Genomic DNA, 24,357 nt, shown 5'->3' on the forward strand with positions numbered 1-24,357 from the left:
CATACCAAAACTTTGAACAATTCTTTAATTTCAGCAAATATGTAGTTTAGCAGTTCCATTTTCCCAGTTAGACTATGTTATTTTATAACATAAAATATATTTTTACATTTTAATTGAGCTGCAAATACAACAGTCCCCCCTTTACATGTGGGGATACATTCCAAGACCCCCAGTGGATGCATGAAACTGAAGATAGTACTGAACCCTATATATATTGATTTTTCCTATACATACACACCTATGACAAGTTTACAAGTTAGGCACAGTGAACGTTTAATAACAACAATAATAAAAAACAATTATAACAACACAGTGTAATAAAAGTTATATGAATGTGGGCTCTCAAAATCTTATTGCATTGCATTCATCCTTCTTCTTCTCGCCATGATATATGAGATGCTAAAATGCCTACGAGGTGACATGAAGTGAGGTGAATGACACATACATCGTGACACAGCATTAGGCTACTATCATCTGCTTCCAGACTGCAGTGGACCCCAGATAACTGACACCAGAGAGAGTGAAACTGCAGATAAGGGTGGCGGTTGGGGGGGGGGGGGAGACTACTGTATAGTCCATGCACTGTAATTGGCAGGTATGTCTCTTAAGTGTCTTTTAATCTACAGGTTCTTCTCCCCCCGGTCCCCCTGCTTTTTTTTTTTTTTTTTTTTGGTTTTGTAATTTATTTTTGTCCTGCAGAGTTCCTCAGAGTCTGATTTTTAATGACTGTATCCCCATGGTATTTAACATGTTCTTTGTCCTCTACTTCCTGTATCTTGTTAGTGAGATATAGGGGCTTGACCAGATGAAAGTTCTACTATTTTGGCAAGACTACTACTCCATAGGTGCATACATCTGTGTTTGTCTCTTTCTGGTGAAGCTAGCAGTTATGACGATCACTGCTTAGATTCATTTATTTATTATGGTTCCATCACTCCTTATTTGTTTGTAAAGCTTATAATTCTAGAAAGAGAAATTTCTTCACATCAAATATTTGGTTGCTTTGGAATACAACCAAATAGTTTCTGTATGAAATGAGAAAGTGAAGGATGAATAGTTAATTCTTATCTTCTATTAACAATTTTCAAAATACTGAGTTCTTAGCTTCTATATTTTTTGACATATTTACTAACTCATACACTTAAACATATTTGAAGTGGAGTGTTTCAATCCACTGTAGTTATGATTCTTACGGATGCTCAAATTGTCTCCTTTTTTGATCAGTAAATCTCTTCAAGTTGGCTTCTGGTGTCCTTTTGACACGACCTCCCTAGTTTTTCCTTCTGAACAATCAAGTGGCTTTTTGGTTTGTTCATAGAGTTGTGCAATCACCGCTATTATCTAATTTCAGAACTTACATCACCTGCAAAAGAAATAATGTAGCCATAGCAGTCACCTTCCCATATTTCCTCTCCCTAGGCCCTGGCAATCACGAATCCACTTTCTGTCTTTATGGATCTGCCTATTCTGGGTATTTCATATAAATGGAATCATACATATGTGGCCTTTTGTGTCTGGCTTCTGGCACTCATCATAACATTTCAAGGTTCACCCACGTTTATTGTGAATCAGTACTTCACTGCTTTTTATAGTTGAATAATATTCCACTGTATGAATATGCTTTTGTTTATCCATTTGCATTGGAACGTTTGGATTGTTTCTAATTTTTTGGCTGTTATGAATAATGCTCCTATGAATATTCTTTAAAAGGGTTTTGTGTAGATATATTTTCAATTCTTTTGGGTATATACCTAGGGGTGGAATTGCTGGCTTGTATGCTAACTCTACGTTTAAATTCTTGAAGAGGTGCCAAACTATTTTCCAAGGCAATTATACTATTTTACAATCCCAACAGCAACATAGGAGAGTTCTAATTTTTCCACATCTTCACTAATACTTGTTATTTTCCAACTATTTGATAAGAGTCAACTTAGCAGGTATAGAGTGACATAACATCTCTTTGTGGTTATGAACTGCATCTCCCTAACACTTAATGATTTTGAACATCTTTTTATGTGCTTATGGGCCATTAGTATATTTTCTTTGGACAAATGTTTATTCAGATCCTTTACCTATTTTAAAAATTTAGGTTTTTTTAACTGCAAAAGTTCTTTATATATATCCTAGATACCAGATCCTTCTCAGATTATGATTTGCAAATATTTTCTCCCATTCTGTGGATTGTCTTCACTTTCTTGATAATGTCCTTTGAAGAACAAAAGTTTCTTTTTTTTTTTTTAAATTTTTTTTCAACGTTTATTTATTTTTGGGACAGAGAGAGACAGAGCATGAACGGGGGAGGGGCAGAGAGAGAGGGAGACACAGAATTGGAAACAGGCTCCAGGCTCTGAGCCATCAGCCCAGAGCCCGACGCGGGGCTCGAACTCACGGACCGCGAGATCATGACCTGGCTGAAGTCGGGACGCTTAACCGACTGCGCCACCCAGGCGCCCCGAAGAACAAAAGTTTTAACTTTTGCCAAAGTCCAATTTCTCTTTTTTCCTCTGTGGCTTCTACTTTTGATGTTGTATCTCAGGAACCATTGCCTAATCCAAGGTCACAAAGATATACTCCTAAGTTTTAAGAGTTTTATAGTTATGGCTCTTATATTTGGGCTTTGGTTAATTTTGAATTAACTTTTGTATACATGTGAGGTAGGGTTTAATTTAATATATATCCAGGTGTCCTAGCACCATCGGTTAAAAGGTTATTCTTTCATCAATGAATTGTTTTGGCACTCTTGCTGAAAATCAGTCCAACTCTGATTCTAATCCATTCATCTTGCTTTGTAGCAATTTATGAAACTGGGAAGTGTTAGTCCTCCATCTTTTTTTTTTTTAAGATTGTTTTGGCTACTCTGGGTTCCTTGCATTTCCATGTGGATTTTATTTATTTATTTATTTATTTATTATATGAAATTTATTGTCAAATTGGTTTCCATATAATACCCAGGTGCCCTCCATCAGTGCCCATCACCCACTTTCCCCTCCCTCCCACCCCCCATCAACCCTTAGTTTATTCTGTTTTTAAGAGTCTCTGATGGTTTGCCTCCTTCCCTCTCTGCAACTTTTTTTTTTTTCCCTTCCCCTTCCCCATGGTCTTCTGTTAAGTTTCTCAGGATCCACATAAGAGTGAAAACATTCCATGTGGATTTTAGAATCAGCTTGTCAATTTGTGCATAAAAGACAGGTAGGACTTTAATAGGAATGTGGGAAGTATTGCCATCTTAACAATATTAAATCTTCTAATCCAGAAACGTTGGTTGTTTTCATTTACTTAGGTCTTCTTTTATTTCTTTCAATGGTGTACTACAGTTTTCAGTGTACAAAACTTACACTTCTTTTTCTAAACTTATTCCTAAGTAGGTTATTCTTTTTTTCTTTTTGATACTGTAATAAATGGAAATGTTTTCTTTTTAAAAAAAAAAAAAGTAAACTCAACCCCAACATGGGGCCCAAACTTATGACCCTAAGATCAAGAGTTACATGTTCTTCAAACTGAGCTAGCCAGACACCCCTAGAAATGCTTTCTTAATTTCCAGATTGTTCACTGCTAGTATATAAATACAATTGATTTTTGCATATTGATCTTGTATTCTGTAACTCTGCTGAGTTCATTTGTTAGCTGTAACAGTTTGTGTGTGTGTGTGTGTGTGTGTGTGTGTGTGTGTGTGTGTGTATAGATTCCCTAGGATTTTCTCTATTTAAGATCATGTTATCTGCAGAGATCATTTTATTTCTTCCTTTCTAATCTGGATCTCTTTTATTATTTCTTTTACTTGCCTAATTGCCCTGGGTGAAACCTCCAGTACAATGTTGATCAGAATTGGGAGGTGACATCCCTGTCTCATTGCTGATCTTGAGGAAAAGCTTTCACTGATTCATTGTTAGAGTGCAATATTAGCCATGGGCTTGTAGATGCCTTTTACCAGAGGGAAGAAATTCCCTTCTCTCTCTACTCTCCTGAGTGTTTTCATTAAGAAAGGGTGTTAAATTTTGTCAAATTTAACAAATTGCCTTTTCTGCATCAAAAACCACATGATGTTTTTGTTCCCCTTTGCTCTATTAGTGTGGTGTATTACCCTTGATTTATTTTTAAAAATATGTTGAATCAATTTTCCATTCCTAGGATGAATCCCAATCAATCGTAAGGTATTATCTTCTTTACATGTTGGTGGATTCAGTTTGCTAGTACTGTGTTGAGAATTTTTGGGTCCATAAAGAATAGTTATTTGTATTCATAAGGGATACTGATCTATAAGTTTTTTTTTCCTTATGATATCTGTCTGATTTTGGTATTAGGACAATACTGGCCTCAACGAATGAGTTGAGAAGTCTTCCTTCCTCTTTTAGTTTTTTGGAGAGTTTATGAAGAATTGGTGCTTTTAATGTTTGCAGAATTTGCCAGTGAAGCCATCTGGTCCTGAGCATTTTTGTTTTTTTGGAAGGAAGTTTTTTGATTATTAATTCAAATGCTTTACTTCTTAATGGTCAGTTTAGATTCTATTTCTTCTTATTGAGCATCAAATCAGTTTGGTAGTTTGTATCTCTCTAGAAATTTGCCCATTTTATCTAGGCTATCTAATTTGTTGGCACAGAACCGTACATAGTATTCCCTTATAATCCTTTGATTTCTGTAAGGTCAGTAATTATGTCCCCTCTTTCATTCCTGATTTTAGCAATTTGAATCTACTTTTTTCTTGGTCAACAATACATCACACTTTTTTCCTTGGTCTTCTTGACCAAGCTGCAGGTTTCTCAGTTTTGCCAAAAAAAATTTAAAAAAGAAAATCTACTGTAGTCTTACAAATACAAACAAGATTCAGAATGGCAGTGACAAGGATGAAGTTAATTTTACTCTTTTTACAGTTCTGGACTACTAAGGAATTGTAGAAAGCAGGGAAAGAGTTAAGAGATCCTCTGGATTTTCTTGTTTATAATTAATGAGAATTTCTTTTTGTTTATTTTCTATCAATTACTAGTTTATGTGGGGGGTTTTCCATCAAATTACCCTGTCTCTGAAGGAGTGACGGCAATCTTCTCGATAGCAGATACTTATTTTTTTAACCACTCTGGATTCATTCATTCCACTTACAATAATAGCTCTTGATTTTTATTTGTGGCTCTACCTCTCCCTATGGTGATGATGAAGCCAACTTCCATCTGACTCTGGGAGATGACAAGCTCAATACATCATACCCTGCATGGCCGCATGTACAGATTCAGGTAGCTGGATGCAACGCCATAGGTCACTGAAATGCCTAGGCTAGCTGGGACTTCTGGAAAAATAGGGTTACTCTTTCTTCTGAAGTTGAACATAATATAATATAAACCGTATCTGGAAGCACACACAGGAGGTGTCTGAGAATAGCTAAAAAATGAAAGAAAGTACAGTAGAAACTGGATTCTCGGTTCTCAGGACTGACACATCTTACATTTAGACTTCTCAGTGTTATGAACTACTAAATCCTCCTTTTGGTTCAAGCCTTTTTGGATTAGGTTTCCCCTCACCTACATCCAAAGAAAGCAAGCTGATACCTTCTCATTTACCAATGGCGCCAGAGTGAATCTGTCATTAAACCCGTATCTCAGATTCCTAGATATCCAAGCAAAAGATTAGCATTTTGACATAAGAATACAAATATTATAAGAAATAACGTGCAACTCCTCAGAACACAAATCAGAAAGAAGAGATTTTTGTAATAGAAACTAGGAAGATTGACAAAAAATTAGGGTGGCTTAGTGGTATCTGACTAAATTTTTAAAAGTTGAACCGCACTTTAATCCATCAGTTGACATTAAGAGGTGTTACAATAAAAGGTGAAACAAAACTCAACATTGCATTATTATAGAGATGTTGATGAGGACAAAGTTTCTGGTATTGCACAGTATTTGCTCTATAAGGACTCAAGAAATACATTTACTTGAAGCCTCAGAACCAGATAAAGTGTGCTCTGAACCAAAAACTGATCTGTTTCATCACATCATAAATATGATTAGATTTTTCTTCATACCGATGGCTAGTTTAGAGCCACATTTATGGTGGCTTAACCCTAACATTTCCTTTCAACACAGTCCTTAACATTTTACAAACACACACAAGTATAAACATCCCTCACCCCCATAACATCTTACAGTTTTTAGACTAAAGATGGGGGAAAAAAAAAGAATAAGGTTGAATAAAAATAAATTAATGAGGTAAATAATGTATGTGGTGTGTTGGTAAATAATCCACTGTTCTCTGTGTAAAATTTAGAGTTCAGTTTCCTCTGGTAGTAATTAATTGGCTAGGTTAAGCTGCTGACAATTTATTTACTTACTTATTTAAAATGTTTATTTATTTTTGAAAGACAGAGAGAGAGAGAGAGAGAGAGAGAGAGAGAGAAAACATAATCAGGGGAGGGGCAGAGAGGGAGGGAGACAGAGGATCCAAAGCAGGCTCTGTGCTGAGAGCGGAGAGTCCAATGCGGGGCTTGAACTCACAAGCTGTGAGATCATGACTGAGCTGAAGTCAGATGCTGAGCCACCCAGGTGCTCCAAGACAATTTAAAAAATTCTTATGTTTTTCATAATTATGCAACCTTGTAATTATTCTGTTTCTGCAGTTCAGTGAGTAAGATACAAACTAAGAATTACAATTTTTCTTTGCTTTCAACCTTAATATGATGTAAATTAAGTTAAAAACACTTTCTTATTCTTCCTCTTCTCCATGCTGTGGGGGAAAAACCTCAAATATCATCATCATCATCATCATCATCATCATCATCATCATCTGGACATAATCACTCTCAAAATTTGGTCTAGAAATTCCATCTGTAACATAAGAGATATTAGAGTAGTTTGCATTGAACATGCGGTGGAATGATTAAACTCTGTTATACCCTGGATAAAAGTCTGGATTCTAGTGATGGAGAATGTATTCATCAAAGAACTCACTCACATGGCTGTATTTTTGATAATTCTTCCTTGGTCCATTTTCTGTCCAATGCCGTGCACAACAAATACAATATGAGTAGTCTGTGATGGCTTGTCTTCTAATGTGGCTTCTTCTACATAACCTCTATGAAGTCTAGTCCCACTACTTGATGCTGTAGAAAAATTATGATTGTAAGTTTACTATTTATTCCAGAAATAGCATTTGGGCATACATTTAAAGAAATAATAAAGAAAAAGGAGTACTAGGAAAAAATTTCACTGGGTTGGGTGGGGATGAAATTTGTGAAATGATGTACAGTGACTGGCTCAGAGTACATGACACCAAAGCCAGAAACCATAGGGAAAAGAAAAGCAAGGAGGGAAGGATGGACTGAACACATAAAAAATTTAAAAAGTTCTCTGTAAAAAAAAACAAAAAATACCATGAAGCAAAGATAAAAGATGAATGATAAACTGGGAAAACTTTTGCAAAATTCAGTGCCTAATGAGTTAATTACTGGAGTGCAAAGGAGAGCTTACTAATCAAAAAGTGAAAAGACAACCACTGAAATAGCAAAATGGGCTAAAGACAAGGTAATTCACAAAACAAATACAAATGACTAGGAAACATGTAAGAAGATATTCAAGTACATCTTGTTATCAAAGAAATTATATAAGAGGTAATTGCAAAAAAATTGATATCACACTTAACAAAACTTTCTGAAAGATTTATTAATAATGCTCTCACATCTTCCTCAAGCACCATTTCCTCTTTCCTTTCGTCAAACTTCTGTAAAGAGCTGTCTATTCTTACTGCCTCTATTTCTTCCCCTACTTAGACTTCAACCCATGCCAATCTGGCTTCTGCCCCCTCAATCCATCCAAGTCACCAATGACCTCTACATCGCTAAATCCAACAGAAAATTTTTAGTTTTCACCTTCAATTGCCATGTTTTATTTTCACATCACTGCCTGAGGTTTGAATGCTGTTGTGTTTCTAGAAGTATAAAAGATACTTATTAATTTTGTCAGATCATTCTAAATATATGATTATTCACTGATGAATACATGTGAACTCAATCACCTTAATAAAAGTTTCATTTAACAGGGCAGTAACTATCACTAAATTTAATACATATTTAAAATATACTAAAAATAGAATCTGAATAGTCCCTTTTGAATACAAGAAAAAAAGATTCCCCAAAGTTTGACAAACTATATTTAACAATTACCTTTAGAAAATCCCAGTTTTTGGGTAACTGTCCTTGCAATTTTAGAAGTTGTTGCATCACTGTAAAGATACACTTCATCCACACTGTGCCAGTCCACATGATTTCTACTCAACTTGAAACTATGAATAGCTGTTGCAAAAAGGAAAAATTAATTTGAAGGTCTCTCATTTGTGCAAAGAATTAGAATACACAGATTTTTGAATCAGTATTTGAACTCAGTTGAATATAAAATTATTTTGCTGAAACACATATTAAATTGAAGCAAGTGATGGATAGGGACTTTATTTTATAAATGATTAATCATGCTACAGGGAATGGTAATTCGTTAGAACAACAAGGAATAACTGGCTTACCCACCATAGTTTTAACCTCTAACTGGTAGTTAACATGCTCTGATTATTAAAGAACTGCTTTCCCAGGTGATATGACATTTCTTCTTTCTAAGGGATAATTTATACCTTCATGAAAGTCCTCAATACCTTTGACATAGCAACTTAAGTTTCTTTTCTTCTGTGGACTATATTTTTGGATCTGTGAAAATTTCACTCAGTGGTGCAAGACAAAACAAGACTGAGAGGAAGATGGGGAAGACAACAATCTAACTGATTAGAAATAGGTAGTTTTGGAATGGATACTAAACGAATTATCACTGGATATTGCTCACCATAACAGAAATCCAAAGTTGAAAGATGTTTTAATAAGAAATCAAAGAAATTTTTTCTACTGTGATGTTCAAATCAGTATGGTTATTACATTTCTGAAAATAGGCTCTAAAAAAAAAAAATGAAACCTATATGCTCAAGGAATACATAAGCTCTGTGAGGCAAGGACTACGTCTTGATCATTTTGTACCACGAGCACCAGTGTCCTAGCAGAGCCTAGACCCATTTCACAAATTCAGTGATATGTGTTTGTGGAAGCAACAGATTAAGAGAAGTGTCATAACATATCCATCGACTCATACTTGATAATTCTTATATTCTGAAGGCCTTAAACTTTCCTCTGAAAGGAAAGTTTATCTGAAAGGAAAGTATATCTCTGGTATAGAGATAAGAAAAATTCACATACCCTTCAGAAAACCAGGCACCTTAAAATCACTATGTCTGATTTATTTTTTAAAAAATCCCTTTTAAGCAAAATATAATCTCTACTATATATAAAGACCCAGAGGTACAAGGAGTCCCTTACTAGGGTCTTGCCACAAAGCTAGTTACCAGCAGAGTCTAACTATTCAGATTTGAGGATGGGTTGGAAATAACCTCAGATTATATATGAAACGTTACAGCCCTTGTCAAGATCTAAGACCATAAGTCATTTTTATGAAAACCTATTCCCTACTAGAATACATAGAAAAGTAAATCCTTTCTGGGGAATTGTACTTCTTAAGTTATACTACAAATACAATTTCAAAAACTTATAAAAAACCAATTTGTATTTCACTTATTTGCCAGGACATATTACTAACACTAAACACAGACCAAGATGCAATTAATGTAACAAACATTAATATCTTCAATTCTCAAAAAAAACTTCAGAAAAACAATGTACAAACTCAGCTTTTTTCTATAAAATAACTTTTCATAAATTAAGAAAATATTTTGTAAGAGTTTAACAATTATTTATTTTTTCTATGCCTGATCCAAATCACTATTTTATGCCTTTTTATCTAATGTTTCTAAACCACATTTTTGTTAAAATAGTTTTGAGTAACATATGCTTAAAACATTGAAACTATAAGACCAAGATAATGAACAGTGGTAAGTCAAGGAAATCTTGTTCCTCCTCAAACCATCCACATACTGTCTTAAAGTAAAACGTCTTAGTATTGGTGAACATGTCATTACTGGACCACACACATTATTTACAAAAGTTCATAGCGCTTAAAATTAAGTAACTCTAAACAAAATAGCACACTGGACACAATTCTAAAAACTAATAATTTCTACGCTTTAAATACTGAATGCTATAAGCCAGGGTGTATAACTACATGGAGAAATAAAACTACAATTACTGTACCTTGAGAACGCTTTCGCTTAAGACCTGCCGCATCTGTACTCTCCTTATATCCTCTCCATTTGAACAGAGAAGGGAGGGAGAAGGGAGGGAGGTGGTAGACAACTAAGAAAGCAAAAACACTGAGCTTCAAAGTAAATTTTAAATGAGGTTTGCCATTTTGCCTTTTTGTTGTATTAATTTTAAAAAATGAGTTGTATTTGACAAACATTATTCTAAATGATTTATTTATATAATTTCTCATTAAAAATCAGTAAAGCAAAACATTAGTTTAATAATGTTTATCAAATATATGCTCTACTTTTATTGCAAGAAAAAAGGCAAATGATACCTATCAGTTAAAGATAACTATGTGATCATATTGAATGTCTTTGCACGCATAGAATAAAAATAGGTCATGGTATTTTTGTATGCATAAGGGATGTATAAGTCCCATCTTCACAATACTAAGGTTATTTACTCTCACCAAATTTGTGACTATGACATAGCTGACAGCTGATATGCAAATTAGGAAGGCAATAAATAACATTTTAAACATCAATGCAGTTTTCCTGAGAAAATATCACAGTATACATTCCACTAGATGCCTTCTATTACTGAAGTATATAATGGAAGCTTCCCACAGAAACAAAATATTCTTTTTGCAACTTTGTTCAAGTTGCTAAAAGAATTTTTAAAATGAAACTTTTGCCAAAATAAATCAAATTGGAAGCTGTACTTTTAAATGATTAGTTATAAAAAAATGAAAGATTAGTAACACATAATGAAAAAAAAAGTCACCAGTAAAAATGTATGCTGTGACATCTAGTAAACATGAAACTGACAACATAAAGCCAGACACAGACTTGATATTTGGCAAATCAGCAGAAAACCTTGAAGTCAACACTTTCCCTGTCAAACATTGCTAAAGTTACATATCAGTAAATTTCTTTAAAATAAAATAAGCAATTTATTCAAAATAAATTTTATTTAAAATAAGCAATTATTTAAAAATCCACTTGAAATGGAATTTTACAAATCAGTTCAATTAATGAACCACAAGAACCTTTAGGACTTAGTTCAAATTTGTGTTCTAAAAAGCATTTGCTTTTGCATCCTCACTCCCTTCTACATTAACACGACACTCAAAGGTTAAATACTGTTCAAATATGAACATACTTAATTCCTGTTGTATGGTACTAGAAATATTTTTAAAAATCTGTTAAATGTACACATGAAATATATTCAGAGATGTGTGCAATAAAGGTAACAGAAATGCTTACAAGGCACTTAATAATTACAACCACATGTAATTAGATGGCTACAGACTAGGATTAAAAACTGGAATGTAACATCAAGATTATAAAAACATTTCATTGTCACAGAAGGTAGAAAATGACAGCTGAAACAATTTTCTTCACTGAAAAAGTGTCTTCTCTCAGGCACCTTCTGGTCAGTTATTGAGGAGTAGATGTACCAGTTGCAGGAAACATTTTTAAACAAAAAATTCATTAAGAAAATGCTAACTATCAAAGTAGATCAAATTGACATAAATTTGAGACTTTAATACTCAAAGAAACAAAACCTAGATTTTATATTTCCACTAGTAAAACTAACATGAACCAAATCCATATTTACTAGAAGAAAATTAAAAGAATAAGAAAAGTCATTAGTACAAAGTATGCTGTGACATTCTGTAAGCATGAAATAGCCAACATAAAGCCAGACATAGACTTGATATTTGGCAAATCAGCAGATAACCTTGAAGTCAACATTTTCCCTGTCAACTATTGCTAGTTACATACCAATACATTTTCCCACATTTTAAATAAGCAATTATTTAAAAATTTACTTGAAATACATATGGACCATTTGACTACATTTCAAAATTATGCAAACACTTTCAGAAAACTAGTCAAAATATAAAAAAGAAAGGCTTTTCTTTCTAAAGGAACAGTACAATTTAGGGATTAAAAAAAGACAAACATCCCAATATAACAAAAATAGAGAAGCACATTTATTTGAAATACTTTCACAAAATTAAACAGATATGTTCTTTACCTTCCTCTCAAATTAAATTCTTATTTTCACTTGAAAGTCACTTGCCGTATCTGTCACAACATCCCATAGTATAGTTAGAAAGCTCAATTTTTTTAAACCCAAAGCACAGAATTAGGGGTACTATCATTAGTACAGTAGAGACAAAAACTAATTACTATCAATCCAAACGGGGATCACCACTAAATGAAATTCAAGTGCTAAAAAGCATTACTTAATTTTTCCCCGTAAAATAAAGTTTTAGTTAAGAATTCTTATGTTAGCAAAAATATGCATAAACTCAAAATGTTCACTTATTAAATGCTAACATTTAATTAAATGTATACTAAAGCCTACACAGCAATGAAAAAAATTTAAAGTACTTTAAAGCATTTAATAGGTTTTCTTACTAATCCACCTCTTAAAGAGATTTTCTTCATTATATAATTCTGAAAGCAACAGAGTATCAACAAAGGTGGTTGCTGATGACATACTAATCCTCAGAATAGAACAACTCAATGACTTTTCCCGTTCTAAAAGCTGTTAACCTATATAACCTCAACTTTAGGGGAAGCCGGTCTGCACATCTCAAACCTGCCAGCTATGAGAAAACTCATAGAAACCTTGGATCTCAGAGAAACTAATTAGATAAACTTATAAAACATAGTAACTAAAAGCTAGAAGGTGGGAATCCTCTTAGTTGCCAGAGAGAGGAAAAGGAAAGCTGATTACAAAGGGTTAGCACTCCTCCAACTCCTCTCACCTTTTTGACTTTTGCAATTCTATATTCACAGTTTGCAATTCTATATTCACTATATTCTTATCCAGTAACAGTGATAGGAATACACACTTTACATGCCAAATTGTTAAATGTTTTAAGTCAAGATCCACCAACACTTGTGATGTCAGAGCACCCCAAATTAGTTTGAATAGTAACTTAGCTACGACTTTATATTGAGAGGGTGGCTCTTGTAGACAGCATATAGTCAGGTTTTGCATTTCTAATCTGGCAATCTCTGCTTTTTAATTCAAGCATTACTTCACTTACGTTTACTGTGATTACTGACATGAGTGAATTTAGGTCTACTATTTCCCATTTGTTTTATTTGTTCCATCTGTATTTTGTTTCTTGTTTCTCCTTTCTTGATTTCTTTTGGATTAATTAAATATTTTTTTTACTATTTTAATTACCCTACTGGAATTTTTAAAAAACTTTTTATTGTGTAATAATTTTATACTTACAGAAAAGGTGCAAAAATAGAACAGAGAATTACCATATATTGGCTTCCCCTAAAGTTAGGGTAACTATAGTACAATTATCAAAACTAAGAAATTAATATTGGCACAACACTAGCAACTAAGATATAGACTTCATTCAGATTTCTCCAGTTTTTCTAATGTTCTTTTCTGTTTTAGGATCCAATCTAGGATACCATGTTGCATTTTGTTGTCATGTTCCCTTAGTCTCCTCTAAACTGACAAATTCTTCAATCTTTCATAACTTTGGTACTTAAGATCAGTATTGAGGTATAATTGACAAAAGTATAAGATATTTAAAGTGTACATCATGGTACATTGATATACTTACACATTGTGAAACAATACCCCTCATCTAGTTAATAGGACCCCTTAACACTTTTGAAGAGCTCTGATCAGTTTGTTTTGTAGAATGTCCCTTAATTTGAGTTTATCGATGTTTTCTCATGACTGGATTGAGGTTATACATTTTTTGGCCAGAGTGAAGTACCTGACTAACCCATTTACTTTAACCTTTTTAAAACTGATTATTGCTTGCACAGAAAAATTATGAAGTGAGTGAAATACCAATCTAACAGAATGTTTAAGAATTTTCAAAATTACTTATTTGCAGGCCTGATTTTATTTGTATAATCCATCCCCAGTAAAACTCTAGGCTACTAGGAGGTAGGGTGGGAAGAGAATTTGTATTTTAATTTTCAAAGAAAACAAAATTTAGATTAAAGTATCTAAGTTGCAAAAAGTGATTATATTTTTATAGGTTATCTTTATTTGTATGCTAAAAAAGTTATGCTAAACTTTCACCAATCTATTTAATTCAATGCTTGAGATTAGTAGGAAAATTAACAAGGAAAAAATATTAAAAAATCCAAGTTATTTGTAGCATCAGCTACCCTAACCAAAACACAGATAAGGTGAGAAAAAAAGGAATTGCTGTTTTATTTTAACATTCTTCAAGGCAAAGGCTCTGTTTCTTAGAATTTTCACAGAGGAAGGGGAAAAAAGGAAAAAATTCCACAGAGCACTTAAGAGTTCCTAAATATACCATTTAAAAATGTTTTTAATTATTAAATGGGACTTTTCCAGAAAGCCGTATTTGAAAAAACTCCACGGCACTGTGATTTCCAACTCTCTTTATTCTAAATCTTTTTGCAGGATATCTAATTCTGTATTCACTGTTTACTGTGTTATTTTTTACTTACACTTTGTAACTATTCTCATCTTTGGCTGTCTTCCCCAAAACTTCTTGAGGGTCAAAACCCTGTCTATTTCTTTCACAAAAGTGCCTAGCACAGTACTAACTGAACATGGAAATATTAAAAAACTCCTGAAAATATGAAGAGTCAAGGCTTTATCTTATGTACGTGAGAAAATTTAGGTGGAAAAGATATTTTTACCCTAATTAATGAAATAGGATATTTCAGAAGCTTGGAGGTAAGAAGCAAAGTAAAAGATTAGAATATGTTTTTCCTTTGTAGATATGGCAAATTTGATTTATTTTTCCAATAATGGTGGCTTTTTGGACAGCAAATATTCTTTCCTTAAGACCAGTGATAATTTTTAAATGTACTACAAAATTTCCCATAATCTTCAAACATCACATCTTAATTCATAAATATATGTTTTACATAAAACTGAACAACTAAAATGGCTAGAAATTTATGAAAACAGTATATATGCTAAATTGAACTTAAAATTTTCGTTAATAACATGCTGAAGCTTTACCTATATGCCATAGCATATTTTAAAAAAACAATTTTTCTTCTAGCGAACCTTAAAGAATCATCATTTTGAAAGATCACAACACAAAAATGTTTAACAGTTTAAAAATTTTGTTATTACTAATTGGAATTTTACTACTCAATGTATATCCTTAAAGCTAGCAAAAAATATTGTTATAATATCCTAGATTGATACTCTAGAATCAACATACACAAAGACATACTAAAAATCTAATCATACAAATATACCATGTTCTTTATCAGACTTATTTAAATGACTGGCTCATAAAATTAGGGCACTTTGAAGGAAACTTTAAGTATCCTGCTACACTTAACATTTTGGTAGGGAGTAGAAGTAAAAAGGACACACAGAATTCTAATTTTTATTGTAATAAAAACAAGATTCCAGGGGTGCCTGGGTGTCTCAGTTGGTTAATCATCCCTCTCTTGATTTCGGCTCAGGTCATGAACTCATTGTTCCTTAGATCAAGCCCTGTCTTGGGCTCCTCACTGAGACCACGGAACCTGCTTGGGATTCTCTCTTTCCCTCGCTCTCAGCCCCTCCCCCCACTCGCACATGCTCTCTCTCTCTCTCTCTCTCAAAACAAACACCCCAAGATTCCAAATAGATGGGTTCTAGAGATGAAAAAGAGCTGATAACTAACTTCCACAAGATGGATCAGCAAGAGGAAAAAAATGTTTTGAATACAGTACAAAAAAGGAGAATAATCTACTTATATTTTTATTGTTTTTTTATACTCATCCTTTTTCTCCTCTGAGCTCTTGGGTTTTTGTCCCTATACTAATAGTAAGGAATGTGGGTGGCTAAACTAAGTTTGTTAAGGTGAATTGCCATTTTTGAGGCAGGACTGAAGGAGAATTCACAGAAAGAAAAAAATCTAGAATTCGGTCTTCTCCAATAGCAATTGTATTTTGGTAGTGGTGATGAGAAAGTACAAAATACTTCACTCACTAATATAAGATCATGGATATATAAAAATTGTTACTTGTGTTATAACCAGAGAAAGTATTGTTTTGACAGCACTCTGTGGGAATGCAGACAGAGCTCTGCTCTGTAGACACTGAGCTGCTCTTTACATATTGATATGTAAGAACCTTGAGCTTGAATTTTATAGTAAAATAAGGACAAATCTGACTCTACAGATTAGGAAAATGAGATACTTAAAATTCCAAGAGTATGGCATCTGGCACATAATAGATAACTACTATTATATATATTTGTTAGATTTAATTGCAAATTTATTCAGAAGCCACATCTTTCCTCAGTTATGTGGACTTTTAATCAACTATACAAAACCGGTATGTTAATTTGGCATAAATTAAACTAGACAGTTTCCTTTCTTGTGACAAGTGGTGTGTGTGTGTGTGTGTTCAGAGACAAAGAGTAGGAGAAAGAAAAAACTTGGGATGTTTGTTACTAATAAGAAAAAAAAAAATAAGCCGATTTAAAGCTTATTGTTTTGCCATTAATTATGTCATGTAAACAATTATTTCCAACCACATAATTTTTTCCAAGCTGCATTCTGTGAATTACTTGATCGATACTGAGTTTTCCTGCTTTAGAGACGTTTTACAAGGGGAAGGGGAAAAAAAAAATCACTTAATTCATTAATTCACTAGATTCAATGGGGCTTGCCAAGAAACCTCCAAAATAAAGGCAAGCATAGATGGAGAAACACTTTTTAGAAAAAAATAGTTAGAGAAATCTACAAATTCTTATCTACCTGTATTATTATACTCACCAGAATAGCTGATCCCACTGCCTGCAGTAAATGGAACAATAGAAGTATTTTTAACTTTACCACATATTTTAAATTTTACTCAAGATGAGATACATAATGAAACATGTTAATCTTGGCTATTATATAAATATTTTAAGCTACTGCAAACATATCCAAACGCTGAATAAGGGAATATAAGCAGTAGACTGTTTCAAATTAAAAGTTGATGTGGTTACCAATACGGAGACAGCTCAAAGATGCTTACAGAAAGGAAATTAAAATTGTTTTTTTTTTAATTTCAAAAAAAGAACAAACATTAAAATATTAACAAAACTGCTCTTTTGATAGAAGGACATTTTTTGTAGATTCAACTTTCATTAATAATTAAAAACTACAGAAATGACTAATTCACAGAACATATTATCACAATTTGTACAATTATAGTTAAATCATATTAGTGTCATGCCAGTGAACATACATATTAAGCAAAATAAAAATTGAGATGGTTCAGAAATTCATAGCAGTTTTAACTTCTAAAATAATCAAATATTTAAAATTATCAGAAATTTTATAAATTCTAATACTCATGAATTACCACGTCAAACTTAAGAACTACTCTAAACTTCATCAAGAACTTACTTAGTTTACAAAACATATTAAATGTATTAATTGGTCTTACCATCTTTTCCATCTATGGATTTTGACACTTCAATATCAAAATTTTCCTGCATCTGCTGACCTCTAAAACAGCTGAGATGTTCTTGCTCAATTAAATTACTTTCTTCTTCTTCTAGAGGCTGCCAAGTGCCATCAATAAACCACTGTCCACGCATTACTGGTATTTTATCAGCCTCTGAAAAGAGAAATCACAGAAAGAGACATAGTAACTATAATTTTATATTTTGTTACTACCGTGGCAAAAACTGACTTTCTTGACCCAGAAGAATCATTTAAAGTTTTAAATTTTAGATTTCAAGCCACAGTATATATATATTTTTTACAGTACATAATTTTATTTAATTGGGTATTATGCACAAAAGTTATTTGGGCATTAGAAAGGTAGATGAGCAGTTATCTTTGTAACTGTGGCCCTGAGTAATCCAAATGAATAGGCAAAGGGGTTAAGACAAGTTCATGTAAGACTCTGGTGACAGTTCTAATGTCTTAGAAAACACTGATGTATCCTCCCAGAAGCAGTTGAGAAACAGTGTGTGGGGTAGTAGTGTGTTGCACTTTTTAGGGCTTCCTTGAAGGTTATGGACTCCCAGTTAGCATAGAGGAATAGCTGAAACATTTAATTATAGTAAATTCCTCACCCATTTTAGAAAAAAACTGAGTAGAAAATTTTCTTGAACTCCACATTTTTTTTGATTAAATACTGTTCCTAAAAGTCTAAAACTTTTAATAGCTATTTATTTATTTATTAAGAATAAACCACAATTGTCAGCTATGTTATCTTGAATCCTCTAAAATTTGTAAAAAATAAAGCAAAAATAAAATGGAAATGAAAAACCTTAAAAATAAATAGCAAAATAAAATGAACTTAATTATGTAGAGATATGGTTTAATCATACATAGAAAAATTATTTCAAGTGGATTTAAAACACAGTAATTTTTATATACATATTGGGATATACCCTATGGACAAAAAGAACTGCAAATATATCTTAAGCTTTTTGTAGTAACTGCACTGTTATAATTGTTAATAATTGTAATAATACTGGTATTGTTGATTTGAAACTCTAGGTTAAAATGAATATATTAATTTTATTAAATATCATTAGGAAACAAGAAAAAAGATACAAATACAAATATCAAAGAAATAAAAATTGTAATTTTAAATTTCAAGTAGGGGGCGGGGCACCTGGGTGGCTTAGTCAACTCTTGGTTTCAGCTCAGGTCATAATCTCACAGTTCGTGGGTTCAAGCCCCGCTGGGCTCCACACTGACAGTGCAGAGCCTGCCTGGCATTCTTTCTCTTTCCCTCTCTGCTCCTCCTCTGTGTTCTCGTTCTCTCTCTCTCTTTCCTCCCCCCTCAAAATAAACAAACTTAAAAAAAAGTTTTTGATTTCAGTTAGAAATATCAGCATGAACTAAAATGATGTATTTTCTCTTTTAAAAATGCCTGCGGCACCTGCGTGACTCAGTTGGTTAAACAATCAACTCTTGATTTTGGCTCAGGTCATGATCTTGCTGCTCGTGGGCTCAAGCCCTATTCAGGCTCCATACTGACAACGTGGAGCCTGCTTAGGATTCTCTTTCTCCTCTCTCTCTGCCCTCCCCTCTTCCCCACACACATGCACACAAGTGTGTGCACTCTCTCTTTCAGAATAAACTTAAAAAAAACATTCTAAGCTTTGTCCACTGAAAAGGCCTAGAAACACACCAACAGTTGAGCATTCCTGAAACAACGACCATGATCTCTGAATACCATTTCCCACCAAAAGAAACCAAGATCCTTCAAGAAATGGCTAATTCTGGGTGTGAGACAGAAAATTTACCAGATGATCATGAAATATGTTATTGTATCAGACTTGTACTGTGATGTATTAAAAATGTAATATGGGTTTCTACTTCTTACATTATCCTATGTTCTGCTATAGCAATTCTGTATATAGGTGTTTACTGTGTTATTTGGTACACAGATACTCAAAAATATAACTTCTTTGTGAATTACACCTTTTAAAACTATAAAGTATATTGTTATGTTTAAGGACTTTTAATCTGGATCCTACTTTGTGGAGATTGAAACCCTTGCTTTCTTATTTTTTTCTATTTGCCTGTGAGTTTTGCACATCCCTTCATTTTTAACTCTTTGAATCACTAGGTTTTAGATATGTCTCTTATAGACACCACAGAATGGGTTTTGCTTTAGGAAGCCATTTGAAAATGTTTTTCTTCTAATAGATGAGTTAAGCCCATTTATACTTATTGATATGACTGATACATTTGAATTGTGTTCTTTTATAATTAACATTTTATTATTCATACTTATTTTTTCCCTATAGTTATTATTGTTTTACTTTTATTTTATTTATTTTATTTGTTTAAATTATTTTTAATATATAAAATTTATTGTCAAATTGGTTTCCATACAACACCCAGTGCTCATCCCAAAAGATGCCCTCCTCAATACCTATCACCCACCCTCCCTTCCCTCCCACCTCCCATCAACCCTCAGTTTGTTCTCAGTTTTTAAGAGTCTCTTAAGCTTTGGCTCTCTCCCACTCTAGCCTCTTTTTTTTTTTTTTTTTCCTTTCCCTCCCCCATGGGTTTCTGTTAAGTTTCTCAGGATCCACATAAGAATGAAAACATATGGTATCTGTCTTTCTCTGTATGGCTTATTTCACTTAGCATCACACTCTCCAGTTCCATCCACATTGCTACAAAGGGCCATATTTCATTCTTTCTCATTGCCATGTAGTACTCCATTGTGTATATAAACCACAATTTCTTTATCCATTCATCAGTGGATGGACATTTAGGCTCTTTCCATCATTTGGCTATTGTTGAGAGTGCTGCTATAAACATTGGAGTACAAGTGCCCCTATGCATCAGTACTCCTGTATCCCTTGGGTAAATTCCTAACAGTGCTACTGCTGGGTCATAGGGTAGATCTATTTTTAATTTTTTGAGGAACCTCCACACTGTTTTCCAGAGCGGCTGCATCAGTTTGCATTCCCACCAACGGTGCAAGAGGGTTCCTGTTTCTCCACATCCTCTCCAGCATCTATAGTCTCCTGATTTGTCCATTTTGGCCACTCTGACTGGTGTGAGGTGATATCTGAGTGTAGTTTTGATTTGTATTTCCCTGATGAGGAGTGACGTTGAGCATCTTTTCATGTGCCTGTTGGCCATCCGCATGTCTTCTTTAGAGAAGTGTCTATTCATGTTTTCTGCCCATTTCTTCACTGGGTTATTTGTTTTTCAGGTGTGGAGTTTGGTGAGCTCTTTATAGATTTTGGATACTAGCCCTTTGTCCGATATGTCATTTGCAAATATCTTTTCTTATTCTGTCGGTTGCCTTTTAGTTTTGTTGATTGTTTCCTTTGCTGTGCAGAAGCTTTTTATCTTCCTGATGTCCCAATAGTTCATTTTTGCTTTTAATTCCCTTGCCTTTGGGGATGTGTCAAGTAAGAAATTGCTACGGCTGAGGTCAGAGAGGTCTCTTCCTACTTTGTCCTCTAGGGTTTGGATGGTTTCCTGTCTCACATTCAGGTCCTTTATCCATTGTGAGTTTATTTTTGTGAATGGTGTGAGAAGGTGGTCTAATTTCAACCTTCTGCATGTTGCTGTCTAGTTCTCCCAGCACCATTTGTTAAAAAGACTGTCTTTTTTCCATTGGATATTCTTTCCTGCTTTGTCAAAGATTAGTTGGCCATACATTTGTGGGCCTAGTTCTGGGGTTTCTATTCTATTCCATTGGTCTATGTGTCTGTTTTTGTGCCAATACCATGCTGTCTTGATCATTACAGCTTTGTAGTAGAGGCTAAAGTCTGGGATTGTGATGCCTCCTGCTTTGGTCTTCTTCTTCAAAATTACTTTGGCTATTCGGGGCCTTTTGTGGTTCCATATGAATTTTAGGATTGCTTGTTCTAGTTTCGAGAAGAATGCTGGTGCAATTTTGATTGGGATTCATTGAATGTGTAGATAGCTTTGGGTAGTATTGACATTTTGACAATATTTATTCTTCCAATCCATGAGCACGGAATGTTTTTCCATTTCTTTATGTCTTCTTCAATTTCCTTCATAAGCTTTCTATAGTTTTCAGCATACAGATCTTTTACATCTTTCGTTAGATTTACCCCTAGGTATTTTATGCTTCTTGGTGCAATTGTGAATGGGATCAATTTCTTTATTTGTCTTTCTGTTGCTTCATTATTAGTGTATAAGAATGCAACTGATTTCTGTACATTGATTTTGTATCCTGCAACTTTGCTGAATTCATGTATCAGTTCTAGCAGACTTTTGGTGGAGTCTATCAGATTTTGCATATATAATATCATGTTATCTGCAAAAAGTGAAAGCTTAACTTCATCTTTGCCAATTTTGATGCCTTTGATTTCCTTTTGTTGTCTGATTGCGGATGCTAGAACTTCCAACACTATGTTAAACAACAGCGGTGAGAGTGGACATCCCTGTTGTGTTCCTGATCTCAGGGAAAAAGCTCTCAGTTTTTCCCCATTGAGGATGATGTTGGCTGTGGGCTTTTCATAAAGGCTTTTATTATGGTTAAGTATGTTCCCTCTATCCTGACTTTCTCGGGGGGTTTTATTAAGAAAGGATGCTGAATTTTGTCAAATGCTTTTTCTGCATCGATTGACAGGATCATATGGTTCTTATCTTTTCTTTTGTTAATGTGATGTATCACATTGATTGATTTGTGAATGTTGAACCAGCCCTGCATCCCAGGAATGAATCCCACTTGATCGTGGTGAATAATTCTTTTTATATGCTGTTGAATTCGATTTGCTAGTATCTTATTGAGAATTTTTGCATTCATATTCATCAGGGATATTGGCCTGTAGTTCTCTTTTTTTTTACTGGGTCTCTGTCTGGTTTAGGAATCAAAGTAATACTGGCTTCAAAGAATGAGTTTGGAAGTTTTCTTTCCCTTTCTATTTTTTGGAATAGCTTGAGAAGGATAGGTATTATCTCTGCTTTAAACGTCTGGTAGAACTCCCCTGGGAAGCCATCTGGTCTTGGACTCTTATTTGTTGGGAGATTTTTGATAACTGATTCAATTTCCTCACTGGTTATGGGTCTGTTCAGACTTTCTATTTCCTCCTGATTGAGTTTTGGAAGTGTGTGGGTGTTTAGGAATTTGTCCATTTCTTCCAGGTTGTCCAGTTTGTTGGCATATAATTTTTCATAGTATTCCCTGACAATTGCTTGTATTTCTGAGGGGTTGGTTGTAATAATTCCATTTTCATTCATGCTTTTATCTATTTGGGTCATCTCTCTTTTCTTTTTGAGAAGCCTGGCTAGAGGTTTATCAATTTTGTTTATTTTTCAAAAAAACAACTCTTGGTTTTGTTGATATGCTCTACAGTTTTTTTTAGATTCTATATTGTTTATTTCTGCTCTGATCTTTATTATTTCTCTTCTTCTGCTGGGTTTAGGCTGCCTTTGCTGTTCTGCTTCTATTTCCTTTAGGTGTGCTGTTAGATTTTGTATTTGGGATTTTTCTTGTTTCTTGAGATAGGCCTGGATTGCAATGTATTTTCCTCTCAGGACTGCCTTCGCTGCATCCCAAAGCGTTTGGATTGTTGTATTTTCATTTTCGTTTGTTTCCATATATTGTTTAATTTCTTGTCTAATTGCCTGGTGGACCCATTCATTCTTTAGTAGGATGTTCTTTAACCTCCATGCTTTTGGAGGTTTTCCAGACTTTTTCCTGTGGTTGATTTCAAGCTTCATAGCACTGTGGCCTGAAAGCATGCACGGTATGATCTCAATTCTTGTATACTTATGAAGGGCTGTTTAGTGACCCAGTATGTAATCTATCTTGGAGAATGTTCCATGTGTATTTGAGAAGAAAGTATATTCTGTTGCTTTGGGATGCAGAGTTCTAAATCTATCTGTCAAGTCCATATGATCCAATGTATCACTCAGGGCCCTTGTTTCTTTATTGACCATGTGTCCAGATGATTTACCCATTGCTTTAAGTGGAGTATTAAAGTCCCCTGCAATTACCACATTCTTATCAATAAGGTTGCTTATGTTTGTGAGTAATTGTTTTATATATTTGGGGGCTCCTGTATTTGGCACATAGACATTTATAAATGTTAGCTCTTCCTGATGGATAGACCCTGTAATTATTATATAATGCCCTCTTCATCTCTTGTTACAGCCTTTAATTTAAAGTCAAGTTTGTGTGATATAAGTATGGCTACTCCAGCTTTCTTTTGACTTCCAGTAGCATGATAAATAGTTCTCCATCCCCTCACCTTCAACCTGAAGGTGTCCTCAGGTCTAAAGTGAGTCTCTTGTAGACAGCAAATAGACGGGTCTTGTTTTTTTTTATCCATTCTGATACCCTATGTCTTTCGGTTGGAGCATTTAGTCCATTTACATTCAGTGTTATTATAGAAAGATATCGGTTTAGAGTCATTGTGATGTCTGTACATTTCATGCTTGTAGTGATTTCTCTGGTACTTTGTCTCACAGGATCCTCCTTAGGATCTCTTGTAGGGCTGGTTTAGTGGTGACGAATTCCTTCAGTTTTTGTTTGTTTGGGAAGACCTTTATCTCTCCTTCTATTCTAAATGACAGACTTGCTGGACAAAGGGTTCTTGGCTGCATATTTTTTCTGTTCATCACATTGAAGATTTCCTGCCATTCCTTTCTGGCCTGCCAAGTTTCTTTTCTTTTCTTTTTTTTTTTTTCAATATATGAAATTTATTGTCAAATTGGTTTCCATAGAACACCCAGTGCTCAACCCAAAAGGTGCCCTCCTCAA

The 24,357-nt window shown here is 33.9% G+C and overlaps 1 protein-coding gene across 11 annotated transcripts in view; it reads right to left on the bottom strand.

Annotated features, from left to right (window-relative positions):
- The window catches only part of DDHD1 (DDHD domain containing 1), a 108,247-nt gene that overhangs the window by 38,866 nt on the left and 45,024 nt on the right, over positions 1 to 24,357 (bottom strand). For 3 of the 11 annotated variants that reach the window (XM_045450994.1, XM_045450997.1, XM_045450993.1), the window contains 5 exons: positions 17,575 to 17,748; positions 16,917 to 16,937; positions 10,163 to 10,264; positions 8,147 to 8,275; positions 6,940 to 7,087 (listed from right to left, as the gene is read on the bottom strand). In XM_045450994.1, coding sequence (XP_045306950.1) covers positions 6,940 to 7,087; positions 8,147 to 8,275; positions 10,163 to 10,264; positions 16,917 to 16,937; positions 17,575 to 17,748 — 574 coding nt within the window. The remainder of the gene's footprint in view (positions 1 to 6,939; positions 7,088 to 8,146; positions 8,276 to 10,162; positions 10,265 to 16,916; positions 16,938 to 17,574; positions 17,749 to 24,357) is intronic. The other 8 variants (XM_045450999.1, XM_045451002.1, XM_045450998.1 and 5 more) reach the window with 3 other exon arrangements.

The sequence above is a fragment of the Leopardus geoffroyi genome, chromosome B3 (assembly GCF_018350155.1).
Source record: "Leopardus geoffroyi isolate Oge1 chromosome B3, O.geoffroyi_Oge1_pat1.0, whole genome shotgun sequence".
In the NCBI taxonomy this organism is placed as follows: Eukaryota; Metazoa; Chordata; class Mammalia; order Carnivora; family Felidae; genus Leopardus; species Leopardus geoffroyi.